This window comes from Nannospalax galili, unplaced genomic scaffold (assembly GCF_000622305.1).
Source record: "Nannospalax galili isolate Female #2095 unplaced genomic scaffold, S.galili_v1.0 scaffold1212, whole genome shotgun sequence".
Lineage (NCBI taxonomy): Eukaryota > Metazoa > Chordata > Mammalia > Rodentia > Spalacidae > Nannospalax > Nannospalax galili.
In genome coordinates this window covers 62,994-77,055 of record NW_008331994.1, presented here as the reverse complement: position 1 = coordinate 77,055, position 14,062 = coordinate 62,994, and the positions used below count along the sequence as shown (strand labels likewise).

The window sequence follows — 14,062 nt, the reverse complement described above, 5'->3', positions numbered from 1 at the left end:
CATGTATTGCCTGCATGTAGGTAAGTGCACCCGTGTTGTGCAATGCCTGTGGAGGACAAAAGAGGCTGTCAGATCCCCTGGAACTGGAGTTAGGAACAGTTGTTAGCTGCCACGTGGTGCTGGGATTCGAACCCACTCTTCTACAAGAACAATCAATGTTCTTAACCACTGAGCCTTCTCTCCAGCCCCACTTTATATTTTTTATGTATATGAGTGTATTGCCTGCATGCAGGTAAGTGTACCTGTGTTGTACACTGCCCATGGAAGTCAGAAGAGGGTGTCAGATCTCCTGGAACTGGAGTTATGGGCAGTTGTTGCCACCATGTGGGTGCTGGGAATCGAACCTGGGTTCTCAACAAGAGCAGTCAGTACCTTTAATCGCTGAGCCATCTCTCCAGCCCTGAGAAGCTGTTTCTTAATATACACATTCATGTATCACAGTTCTGAACATAAATCAGTGATAAACTTCTGTGAAACTCTACTCAAAGAAATTTTTTATTGCAAAATAATTACTTTGCACTGTTGACACCAACTTTCCTTATCTCCTCAAATTTTTTTTGATGAAATCGGTTTCAGCACAAATCTGCAAATACCATCTCCCCACCCCCACCCCACAGCAAACTTTGTTGTAATTCCCAGGAACACAATGAATGCCTGTGTGGCCTTCATGATTATGTCAAATAAAACACTGGAAACCATAGCAGTGGTTGTCTTCAGTGTCAGTGTTCTTCTTGGCCAAAGGAGAAACAGATGACCTTCTTGTGCATTTATTATGCAACTGAAATGACACTGTATGTAACAATTCTGGAGCCTGCTTTTGGACTTCATTTTTTACTTTTCTAAAATATTATTTACTCAATATAAACACACAGTAATATGTAAGCTTAATTATATTCACTATATATTATATATGGATGCTATAAAAAGATTTTTTAATATTTCTGCAAATAGACATCATTGAATATAATCACTAATTTTCTACTTAACTGCTATATTATACAGTCCTAAAACAAAACAAAACTCAGAATTTACTCCAAAACAAGTCTGAAATAAAATCTATTTAAATTGTCCTGTATAAGCAATTCTGACTGAGGGTATGTGAAAATTCAGACTCTCATGAGATTTTTGAACTATCTGTGGTGTTTTATTTGACTGCTCATGACAAAGGTGAAAATGTGGAGGATGGGAATTGAAGAGAAGGCATTTAAGAAGGGCAATATTAATTTTACATGTGGAGAAAAAAGCCAAACAAACAAAACACAACATATAGGGTCAGGCAGATGGTAGGCTTTACCTGGGCAGAGAAGCTTGGGCGGGTACTAGGTGTCCAAGTTGGAGCTGCTCCCTGGGTAGAGTTGGAGTGGCGGGAAATCTGGGCCAACATCTGCCCTGCAGAAGATGACAGCTGGACAATGGTTACAGGAGGGGTCAGACCACTATTCCTAGGAAGGAACAGATAGAAAAATAAAGGATTAAAAGGTGGATTTATCACAGACGCTATGAATCAAAGGACAGTCAACGCTATCCCTAGAACCCCTTGATTTCCTTGGAGTTAAGGAAACATTGATAAATTTGAAAAACACAAGAAAGATTGACAGTCACACATTGACCACACACAGAGATGGAACCTAGAAAATGGCAATAGAATAGGTGCAAAAAACAGGGAAGAAAAAAGCAGCTTGTTTGCCTCACCCTATGTCCTATAAGCTCTACTGCTTTGTCTGAAATGACCAGAGAAAGCAAGGGAAGAGTGACACTTGGATTCAGCATGGAATCCCTCAGAGCCCTGTAAAGCAGCACACACATATGGGCTCACCTGAAATTTTCTGCCGGCCGGGGGGTAGGAGGGAATGAGTTTCCCTGGGAGAATAGCTGTTGGGTGGCAGGGACAGTGCTGGAGGAGATGCCTTTACTCTGATCTGTGGACCAAAAGGAGTTGGGGGAGGGCCATCAAGGGGCTGTAGTATATAGTTTAATAAATTCCTATTTACTCACAAAGTACTATAATTTATGTGAAAACATGTTGGACGATTACTGAGTGGGCAGTAGCAGTCCCCTCAGTAGGCAATCAAAATGAGAATATAAAAGGAGACTGAGGAAGAAACATACCTGCATTGATGTTGGAATAGATTTCTGAAAATCTTGGATCTCTATCCTGGGCAAACAGACCATCTGGCTTCTCAAGGGGTTTGCTGTGTTCTGGCCCTGTAGTTGTCACAGACTGAACAGAGACCTATAGAATAAAAATAATAAAAACAATCAATAAAGATTTAGTATGACAATTCAATAACCCTAAAATTCATGTAATATACACACACATTCTCACTGGCACAAAGAGATACTTTTTTAAGGAACTTTCTTCTTCAAGGAAAAAAATGCATACTCACCTGGGAATGGTTGTAGCTGGCCAACCCATCTCTTCCTGGTACCATGTCCAATTCTGTTTGCTGTTGCTGTTGTCTATACATTATATAATCAATGAGAAAATATAGAAAAATTATTTTAACAAAGAATTTCGGGGGAAAGGTCTTTAAAAAGTAAATCACATGGGCTGGAGAGATGGCTCAGTGGTTAAGAGCATTACAGAAGACCCAGATTCCATTTCCAATGCCCACATGGCAGCTAACAACCATCCGTCACTCCAGTTCCAGGGGATTCGACACCCTCTTCTGACCTCCATAGGCTTTGCATGAATGCACTTACATACATGCAGGCATAACACTCATACACATGAAATAAAAATAATAAAATATATTTTTTTAAAAAAGGAAACCATATAACAACAACTAAAAATGGGATTGCACATCACTACCACCTGGTTAGTGATTGTCCAAAGGTAATTATTTCACTGTTTCTTACCTGGGTGCCAAGTGCCCTGTGCCCATCTCTAGGGATAAATTAGTTGTGGGACCTAGCTGTGACCTCTGGATTGTGTTGGACAGTGTAGGTCGTGGTTCCTGGCTAGAGTTCCTATGAAAATAAAGTAGAAAAGAACAGAAAAAGAGGAAACAAGGAATTACTCTATACAACAAATTCTATATATTCACCTGTAGGTGAGATAATCACTAATAGATCTTCTTTACAAAGTTCAATCCTGTAAGTAATATAAGACCCTGGTTTCAGTAAAACACTCAGTAAAACATTTATACTATGGAGAACATAGTGCAAAGAGAAACTATGTCCTGAGGAACAAAGGCCCATCCTGTTTGCTGTTTAGTTTGGTCTTTTTGAGACACAGTCTCACTGTAGCGACAGCTGGCCTGGATTCGCTATGGATACCAGGCTGACCTTGGACTCACAGAGATCCACCTGCCTCTGCCTCTCAAGTGCTGGGACTAAAGCCCCTCCCAAGCTCTGGGACTAAAGGCATGCAACCACCACGCCCTGCTCACCTCTGTTTGAGTTTTGGTAGGTGGGTTTGTTTGTTTTGTTTTGTTTTGTTTTGTTTTTGAGACTTGGCCTCCTGTAGTCCAGGCTAGCCTCAAATTCACAAGGATCATGATGACCTTTAAATTCTGATCTTCCTGCTTCCACCTCCTATGCACCACCACACTCAGTTTATGCAGTGTTGGGGATCAAACACAGGAACTCACGCATGCTAGGCAGGTATTCTGTGAACTGAGTTACAACCCCAGCCTATCATGTTTGTTTTCGACTCTCAAGCTATTCAATACCTGGATATGATGAATGTGTGCATGCCTACATACTGTGTTTTTAAATCATAGGTAAAAAACTGAAAATGCGATAGGCGTGGTGGTGCCTGCCTTTACTCCCAGCAGAGGCAGGAGAATCTGTGAGTTCAAGGCCAGCCTGTTCTACACAGAGAGTTCCAGGCCAGCTGGGGATACAGAGAGACCCTGTCTCAAAAAGACAAAAAAAAAAAAAAAAAAAAAAAAAAAAAAATACAAAAAAAAACAAAACACTGAAATGCATATACTGAAACATCTGATCTTCAAAAACTGATTTCAAAGTCTTTCCATAAAAACAGCTTAAATGGCAAAGAAGTTTGTTACTTACTGATACTCAATAAGATGGCTATTGTAAAAAATACAGACAAGAACAAACAATGAAAAGGATGTAGAGATGGCACACACCTTTAATCCCAGAAGCAGAAGCAGGCAGAGAGATCTCTGTGAGATGGAGGTCAACCTGGTCCCCAGGCCAATTGGGGCTACAAGGAGAAGTTACCTCAAAAAGACCATAAAAAAGGGGTGGGGAGGGATGGGGAGAAGCTAGAATCCCCATATACTGCTAGTAAAAATGTAAAACAATGTGGCAGTTTTGGACAACAGTTTGGCAGCAGGAATTCCACTCCTGGGTATAAATAAGGGACATGAAAACATACATTTACACAAAACTAGCAAAGGAATATTTATGCCAGCATTCTTAATAATAAGAAAGTGGCAGGAGTGGTGGCGCACGCCTTTAGTCCCAGCACTTGGGAGGCAGAGGCAGGTGGATCTCAGTGAGATCCAGGCAAGCCTGGTTTACATAGAGAGTTCCAGGCCACAGGGAGACCCTGTCTCAAAAAGACCAAAAAATAGTAATAATCAGAAAGTGGAAATAACCAATGCCCATCAACTGATGAATAAAAAACATGGTATAAGGTGGCAGGTGCGAGGCGGGAGCAGGTGCAGGAGAGTGAGTGGGCATGGGGGGGGGTAGGTAGAAAACATGGTATGACCATACAATAAAGTATTAATTCACAACAAAAAGAAATGAGGTACTGACTGACATATACTACCACATGGGTAACCCTTAAAAACATAGCAAAAGAGGTCATTCATAAAGGAAACATATTCTGGCTCTATTTATACAAAATATTTAAAATAGGCAGATTTACAGAGAATAAATTAAAGGTTGTTTAGGACTTTGGAAGGGGGGGAAATGGACAATTTTAATGGGTTTCTTAGAAGTAGGGATGAAAAGTCCTGAAATTAGATAGTTCTAACAGTTACAAAACTTTGTGATATACTAAAAAACAGTACGTATATTTAATGGGGGTGGATATATGGCATGTGAAATGTTATCTCAATAAAAACTGTTTTAAAAGCTGAGAGTTGGGCATAGTGGAGTATGCCTGTAATCTTAGAATTCATGAGACAAAGGCAGAAGGACTGCTGTGATTTGAGGTCAGCCTGGTTTACACAGCAAGTACCAGATCATTCAGGGTTACATAGAGAGAACTGTTTCAAAAACTCAAAATCAAAACAACAATCTAAGGTCGAAAAAGAAAGCTCAAAGGGAGGAACAAGGATTGGTGAGAGTATAATGTATGCTCTGAAGTAAACCATGGTCCATGGGTCAAATTCAATCCATTGCCTATATAAAGGATTATTGGAACTCAGTCATGTTCTTTCTGTGCCTATTTTCATACTCCAACAGCAGAGCTAACTAGTTGCAGTAAGAGCCACACAGCACCCACAAGTCTAAAATATATATGATTTGGTTCCTCATAGAAAAATTTGTCAGGTGAAAATCCTCGTAGACTAAAGCAATAAACTGATTGATAAAACAAAATCCTGGGGTGAAGATGTCGCTTATACATAAATCTCTGGATTTGATGCTTAACAGCAAAATAAATAAGCCAACCAATTAAGAAGGAAAATTACAAATAATAAAATATTTTCTAGAAAGGGCTGATATATAAAATTAAAACAAGAACCCTCCCATATTAAGAACTAATCTTTAGGAGCTAGAGAGATGGCACAGCAGCTAAGAGCACTTGCTGTTCTTGCAGAGAATCTGAGTTCAGTTCCTAGCACCCACAAAAGACAGCTGTCTGTAATTCTAGCCCCAGGTGATCCAATGCCCTCTTCTGGCCTCCTGGGCACCAGGCAAACATATGGTGCACATACATACATGTAAGCACTCACACATACACATAAAATAAAGTAAATATTTAAAAAATAATTTTTTTGGTCTTCTTTTTATGTCTATGAGTATTTTGCCTGCATATGTAAGTGCACCCATTGTCCTGCAATGCCCATGAGACGAGGATGCTGAATTTCCAGAAACTAGAGTTACAGACAGTTGTTTATTGCCATGTAGGTGCTGGGAATCAAACCTGGGGTCCTCTGCAAGAGCAGCCAGTGTTCTTAACCACTGAGTCATCTCTCCAGGCCCCTTTGTTTGGTCTTTTTGAGAAAGGGTCTCCCTGTAGCCATAGCTGGCCTGGAACTTGCTACGTAGACCAAAATGGCTTCAATCTCACAGAGACTCACCTACTTCTGCCTCCTAAAGGCATTTGCCACCACAACAGAGTAATCATAAAATTTTTTAATTAATTTATTTTTATTTTATGTTCATAAGTGTCTTGCCTGCATGTATGTAAGAACACCACATGCATGCAATGCCCATGGAGGTCAGAAGAGGTCACTGGGTCCTTTGGAACTGGAGTTACAGATGGTTGTTACCTGCCATGTGGGTGCCAGGAACCAAATCTGAGTCCTCTGCAAGAGCAGCCAGAGCTCTTAACTGCTGACCAACTGCTGACCCATCTCTCCAGCCCCTAAACAAGTAAATCTTAAAAAAAAAAAAAAAAAAAACCACCAAAACAAAACAATTGTTTTTCTGTTTTAATGTTTTAGAAAGAAAAGAGGTTTATTAAGTACACTGCAAAGTGCAGAAGGTTGGGCATTAGCAAAACTACTGAATTACAATTATTTATTAAAATTTACTCTATCTTGGGCCAGCAAGTTGGTTCAATAGGTAAAGGCCCAGCCTGATGACGTATACTGGATGCCTGGGACCCACATGGTAAAAGGAAAAAAACACCCTCCTGAAACTTCTCCTCTGACATGTGACACTGCTACATGCCCATGCATGTGTGTGCATGTGTGCACACACAAATAAATAAATGTAAAAAAATAAAATTCCCTCTACCTTGATCAACTACATCAAATCCTACAGGAAGTTGTTAAAAGAGAAACCTTAAATTAATAGTATTTGGTACCAGTAAAGTAGAAGAGAAGGTGATAGCTTGACAAGGCTAAGAGGATGTGGCCCCGGGGAGAGGGGGTTAAGAGGGGAAATATCCCAACAGAAAAGGACTGAAGGGTACATACTTCACATTGGTGTTGGTACAGATGATATACTCAATTTCATCTGAATAGGGGTTCTGGAAAGTAAAGGAGCTTGTTCTCATCCAGAGCCATTCTCGGTTCTTAGATCGAAATCGGAACATGACAGACAGCACCTGGCCCTTTAACTTCACCACCTGAAAGGGTTTTCAGCCATCAGAGGACTTCAAAAAAATTTTTAAGAAAATTAGTAATAATATTCCCATTCCTACAACCTTAAGACTCCCTGAAGCATCAGTCTTTTTCAATGTTAAAATGACATGAGAAAGAAAAAACTAAGGAGGAAGTATATTTACCAAGTTTCTTCCCAGAGTTTCAAACTATATGACCATAAAAGTCAAAAAGGAATAACAATTACTTCTAAGAGAGAAAAGACTGTTTCCTTTGCAAAGTCTATTATAGATATGCTTGCTGAGCTGGCTCTGCAATTCTATACCAAGAATTGGAGTTTTGTGATACTGAATATATTTTATATATTGCTCTTCAATCCCAGCTTTTCCCCCCAAAACTTGATAATTTTGGCTTCCATAGTATCCACAAAGGTAGCCTTAATTTTACTTTGCCTTTTAAAAATTACTGTTCTAGTTTCTGCTTTTATGAACAGAAACAATAAAGAACAGTAATATTAGCAACTAACATTTATTTTATTATTATGATGGGTCAAGCACTGGGCTATATGTGGCCTATGTACATTACCTTATTTAATCTTCCCAACAAGCCTCTACATTTAAATATCTGTAAGAACACTAATAAGGCTTAAATAAGTTAATTAACTTGTGTAATATAAAGAGCTGTAATCTAAAGTCAAGTCCAGTAAATTCACCAAGTATTTTCAGGAGCTAGGACCTGAAAAATTATAATTACAACTGAGTTAACTTTCAATTATCTATAAGAGAACTCTGAAACTTTCCTGCTAAAAGCTACAGATCAGTGAAGTTCCTAATATTTTAAATGCTTTGAAGGCAATTCCTTGGATACAGTTAGTTGAACATAAGACATTAAAAGTAGCCAAAGTCCAGCAGAAATACCTTGGACATTGTGCATAATTTCAAAGTATTCTCATTTTTCTATTTCTTAAGCATGGAGGTGGGAAGTGGGCTCGAAGTTCCACCGCTGGCTAGGGAGTTATTAGCATCTGATAGTTGCTGGGAGAGACCCCCTGGTAGGTTGACCACCCTCCAGGGCAGGTTCCATACTCAAGAGTACTTGGGCAACACAAACTGGACTCCATGGAGGAGGGGGGACATGAAGTTGGGTGTGTAGGGAGGTGGGGGTAGATCTGGTAGGAGTTGGGGAGGGGGAAATATGATCAAAATACATCGTATGAAATTCTAAAAGAATAAAAAATATAAACAAACATAACTATAGGATCTGCCACACTGCTCAAGTGATAAGTGATCAGTAAGTATTTACAGAGTGAACATGAAGAATTGATAAAAGTATATATTTAAACTCAAACCAGGAAAAAAATGTTACCTGTTGGAAGCTGTCTCGTAGAAGCTGTTGGTCTTCAGGATGACAGAATTCTACAATATTCTTTCCTAAGAGTTCCTAGAAGAGAAAAAGAAGAGTAAAATATACACTTTTATGGTCACCTAACCTTCCTGGTCCATCAGCTAGATCTAGACTTAAATTTTATTTCTTCTTTTTTTATCCAAAGATTAGACGTTTTGAGTTTGAGCCCTGAGACCCACATGCTGGAAGGAGAGAACTGATTTCTGAAGGCTGTTCTCTGACCCCCACCTGTGCACCATGGCACATGTACACACATGCACAAGTGCACACACAGACACACAAAATAAGAAAAATGTAATAAAAAATTTTAAAATAAAAGACTTTCTGGGCATGGTGGCACATGCCTTTAATCCCAGCACTTGGAAGGCAGAGACAGGTGGATCTCTGTGAATTCAAGACCAGCCTGATCTATACAGCAAGTTCCAGGCCAGCTGGGGCTGCAGGGAGACCCTGTCTCAAAAAAACTAAAAAAAAAAAAAAAAAGATTTGAGTTACTAAGTCATCTTACTGGCCCTAAGATTATGTTTTTAGAGAAAATTTAAAAAGCTATTTTATTTATTATTTTTATTTTATGTATAAGTGCTTTGCCTGCATGTATTTAAGTGTACCACGTGTGTACAATGTCAGCAGAGGCCAGAAGAGAGTACTGGATCCCCTGGAACTGGAGTTATAAACAATTGTTTAGCTGCTATGTGGGTGCTGGAAATCCAACCCAGGTCCTTTAGAAGAATAGCAAGCGTTCTTAATCACTGAGCCATCTCTCCAGCCCCAGAGGAAAATTTTTCGCCAAGCATGTTGGCATACTCCTGTAATCTCTGCAACACAGAAGACTAAAGCAGGAAGATTGCAAGTTTGAAGCAAACCCATATGAGAACCTATCTCATAATGAAAAAAGGAAGGAAGGAAGGGAGGGAATTGCACACCTTTAATCCCAGCACTTGGGAGGCAGAGATAGGTAGATCTCTGTGAGTTCAAGACCAGCCTGGTCTACACAGAGAGTTCCAGGCCAGCTGGGGCTACAGGGAGACCCTGTTCAAAACACTGAAAAAAGGAAAGGAAGGGAAGGGGTAAGGGGAAAGGGGAAAGGTGACGAGAGAGGGGAGGGGGGAGGGGAGAGGGAAGGGGAGGGGAGGGGAAAGAGAAGGAGAAGGAGAAGGGGAAGGGGAAAGGGGACAGGGGAAAGGGGAGGGGAAGGGGAAAGAAGGGGAAGAAGAGGGAAGGAAAGGAAAGGAAAGGGAAAAGGAAAGGGAAAAGGAAAAGGAAAAGGAAAAGGAAAAGGAAAGGAAGCAGCTTGCCGAGCATTGGTGGGATATGCCTTTAATCCCAGCACTAGGGAGGCAGGAAGATCTCTGTGAGGTTGAGGCCAGCCTGGTCTACATAGTGAGTTCCAGGCCAGCTAGGATAACAGGGAGACCCTGACTCAAAAACAAAACAAAACAACAACAACAAAAAGCCACCCCCGAAAACAAAACAAAAAAACCCAAAGCTAAGTGTTGTACTACATTCTCATGATCCCAGGGGAAGCAGAGTGTGTGGATTCCTGGGGCTCACTAGTCAGCTACCCTAGCCTACTTAGCAAGTTTCTAGGCCAATGCAAGACTGAGCCAAAAGGTAGATGGCACCTGATTAAAAACAAACAAACAAACAAACAAACAAAAAAACAAAAAGAAAAACCACCCAAGGCTGTCCTCTAGCCTCCTCACATATGTACACATGCAAATATTTTCTTCTAAAAGTTTCTTTTTAACTTTAGTATGCATTTAAGGCTTTTGGCTTTGAGTTTTTTCTCTGATATAAAGCAAGGTCTAAGTTCCTTTCCTGAGGGGTCGGGGTGCATACGCATATCTGATAGCTGTACCACCATTTGTTAGAAAGACCTCTTTTCCCCCTAAAACCTCCTGGCACCTTTGCTAAAATCCACTGACCATAAGTAAATCAGACTCTGTTCCAGTCTGTCAATCTGTATTCCCCTACATCAACACCACGTTGACTTGATAACAGTAACTTCATAGTAACTGTTGAGTCAGGGATTATAAATTCTCCAGTTTGGTTCTTCTTCACTGATCATTTCACATACTTAGAGCCAAATTCATAAAACTTATGTAAGCAAATTCAGGGATAGTTAACTGGTCTGCTGAATGAGTAAATTATAGTAACTAGTGCTAAATTTACACTTATTACAAGTTACTATTTCATTAGTAATTATATAAATTATCTAGATAAAGGTAGTTTTGTAGTATAGTTAATTAAAATGAAGTTTTGAATCATCTGTATTAATATCAATAACAAAAAATAAATACATATTTGTGCCTAATAATTCCATATGGTTCCACAAACTATTTCTCTATATGAAGTGACAGCGTTGTGAGGAAGTTAAAACTAAATTAGCTACTAAAATAATAGGATCATCTCTAATTCTGAATTGGGACTGCTATATCTTGGTCATCTCTGGAATTACATAATCATGTAACCTCAACATAGGCAACAGGAAACAGAGGCCTAAGTATCAACAATGCAATAGCTCCACTCCTCACCTGTGGCTGATAGCCAACAGTAGCCACACAACGATGATCCACGAAAGTGAATATTCCCTCAATGTTGTGTCGGGAGATGAATTCTGTTGGTTGGCAAATGTTACTCATGTCTGTACAGCTGGGAGAACTAGTTACCTATGAGTGAAGAGATAAAAATGAGGCAAAATAATATCATGCTTTATGGAAACCTTTCTGATCACTTCATGAACATCTACACAGACATGAGACTAGCAGGTTCATTAATTTCTAGGTAGCTCATCCAGAAAGGCAAAAATGGCCATCACAATCAGAGAGGGCATGAAGTCTAGCTCTACTACTCCCACACATATATTCTTTTTTATATATATATTTTATTTATTATTTTTATTTTATGCATATGGGTGTATTGCCTGCATGTATGTGAGTGCACCCGTGTCGTGCAGTGCTGTGGAGGTCAGAAGAAGGCTTCAGATTCCCCTGGAACTGGAGTTAAGGACAGTTCGTAGCCACCATGTGGGTGTTGGGAATCAAACTTGGGTCCTCTGCAAGAGCAGTCAGTGCTCTAACCGCTGAGCCATCTCTCCAGCCCCAGCACACATATATTCTTTACCAAATTAGTAAAGTAAGAAAATAAAGTTTGTGGGTCAAGTTTCTGAGAAACATGTATATTTACAAAAATATATCAAATCAAAATCTATTATAAACCATCTAATGACAAAATAAAAGGGATCTTTCTTCTTTTGCATAGGGACAAAGGAAATTAATTATAAATTAAAAAGTAAGCACTGTAAAGCTAAAAATAAGAAAGTACAGGGGAAGGTGGTTTGGTGGTATGTGCCTATGCTCCCAGGACTCAGCAGGCTGAGTAAGGTGGGATGGTCATTTGACCAAGGAGTTCCTTGCCTAGGAAAGGACATCAACATCACCAACAAAAAGATAAGAAAAGATCCCCCTCCCTCTCTCTTACTCTTCAATTTTTTCCCAAACCAGATAGTAGCAATGTTTCGTATGAATATTTCTTTAAATTTTAAGTTTTATGGAATTCTTCATATATACCCAAAGTGTCAAAATTAATATGAAGTCCTGAAGAGATTTTTTTTTCTCTAATTGAAAAGGACAGAGGGCTAGAGAGATGGCTCAGCAGTTAAGAGCACTGGCTTGTTTTTGCAGAGGACCTGGGCTCAACTCCCAGCACCCACATGGCAGCTAACAACTATCTATAGCTCCAGTTCTAGGGGTATATGATATCCTCTTCCTACCTCCACAGGCACTGTACAACATGGGTGTGCTTACATACATGCAGGCAATACATTCATACATACAAAATAAAAATAATAAATATTAAGAAAAGAAAAAGGATATAAATGTGAACAATTCCTACTTGCCTGCAATCTGCCAATGGCCACTAGGCAAAACTTGCTCCCCTGGCCAGCCTCAGGGTCATCATCTGGGAGGGAAACACCTTCAAGAAAGGAAAAGGACTTACAGAGATCTCAAACCCAAATGCCTTCAAAGATCATGTGATTAAAGACTAAAAATACATTTGAGTGTGAAGATACTAAGTATAAAACAGTAGGTAAGAAAAAGTAAACAATTATACATAATTTATTATATGTATCACTTGTGTGTGTATGTGTGTTTTGGTTTTGGTTTTGGTTTTGAGACAGGAGGATCTAATGTAGTTGAGAATCACCTTTATTCATCCTCTAAATACTGGGATTGCAAGCATGCACTCGCATGCCTAGCTTTACCCATTTTAATTCTAACAACTTGGAGAACACAAGCCCCACCCAAAATAATCTTTAAAATTATGCAAGATAAACTATATAGGATATGTGACCATATCCTAGGCAGACAAGAGATATTCTTGTCTAACCTACGACATAGTAAACAATCAGGAAATTAAACTAACCCAAACACCAACAGATATTCATATTCCCAAGAAAAGAGAAAACCCAATGTTTTACATGGAAAGGGAAAAAGAATGCATTTCTCCTTTCTTCTTTGTACAAATCTTTTTTTTAATCTAGAAAAAATATTTTCTTAATAGCTAAACAGAAGTATGAATGATCATATATACATTAAATATGTAATTTATACAGAAGGCAGCCTAAAAAGTTAATGTGTCATCTGTAATATTCAAGACTAACTTTTCTCCATTACACAAACTACCACCTACCGGGTACCTGTCATATGCCAGGCACAGAGCTGGATGCTTTCCTTATACTAAATCTAACTTTCATGGTAATGCTATATAGGATGTATTATCTCAAGTTACAGAAGTGAAAACTGATGTAAAGGTCAAGCAACTTACAATAGGTAAACCACTAAATAAATATGCCAGAAATGAAATACAAGTTTTCAAATCAAAGTTCAATCTCTTCTAAAATACATCAACTTTCCTCTCTTTTCTTTTGGTTTCTGTTTTCCTTAAATTCTCATTTCCCAATACCCATCCAGTAGGGATGTAATAAAGTCCATAAGATTTGGAAACTCTAGTAAGTCAGTTAAAAAAGCTGATCTTGCTAAGGATGGAGACTCACAGTTTTAATCCCTAACACTTGATAGGTTGAGGTAGGAAGACTTGAGTTCAAGGCTAATTTAGTTAACTAACGGTCTCAGCCCCCCCTCAAAAAAACAAAATCAACAACAACAAACTGAGGCTCACACCCCATCACAGTGGTCACATCCATTCCTTGTTTAACTTCAAGTTCAAATAAAACCATTCCACCTATTTACATTTTCATTTAATGTCTTCCCAGAGTGGGGGAAAAACCCCTTTTATTAGTGCAATCAAGCTATTTTCCATTTATCCCTCAGCCTGGGATGGTGGCTCACACCTTTAATCCCACCACAGAAGGCAGAGGCAGGGGATCTCTGTGAGTTCAAAGCCAGTTTGGTCTATACAGCAAGTTTCAGGACAGTCAGGGCTGCACAGTGAGACCCTCTCTC

The 14,062-nt window shown here is 39.3% G+C and overlaps 1 protein-coding gene across 3 annotated transcripts in view; it reads right to left on the bottom strand.

Moving 5' to 3' along the window:
• Arnt (aryl hydrocarbon receptor nuclear translocator) overlaps positions 1-14,062 on the bottom strand; it is a 68,160-nt gene that overhangs the window by 4,688 nt on the left and 49,410 nt on the right. For all 3 annotated transcript variants that reach the window (XM_008827075.3, XM_029560609.1, XM_029560608.1), the window contains 9 exons: positions 12,496-12,572; positions 11,132-11,266; positions 8,559-8,633; positions 7,068-7,219; positions 2,860-2,970; positions 2,388-2,460; positions 2,110-2,233; positions 1,817-1,919; positions 1,295-1,442 (listed from right to left, as the gene is read on the bottom strand). In XM_008827075.3, the coding sequence (XP_008825297.2) occupies positions 1,295-1,442; positions 1,817-1,919; positions 2,110-2,233; positions 2,388-2,460; positions 2,860-2,970; positions 7,068-7,219; positions 8,559-8,633; positions 11,132-11,266; positions 12,496-12,572 (998 nt within the window). The remainder of the gene's footprint in view (positions 1-1,294; positions 1,443-1,816; positions 1,920-2,109; positions 2,234-2,387; positions 2,461-2,859; positions 2,971-7,067; positions 7,220-8,558; positions 8,634-11,131; positions 11,267-12,495; positions 12,573-14,062) is intronic.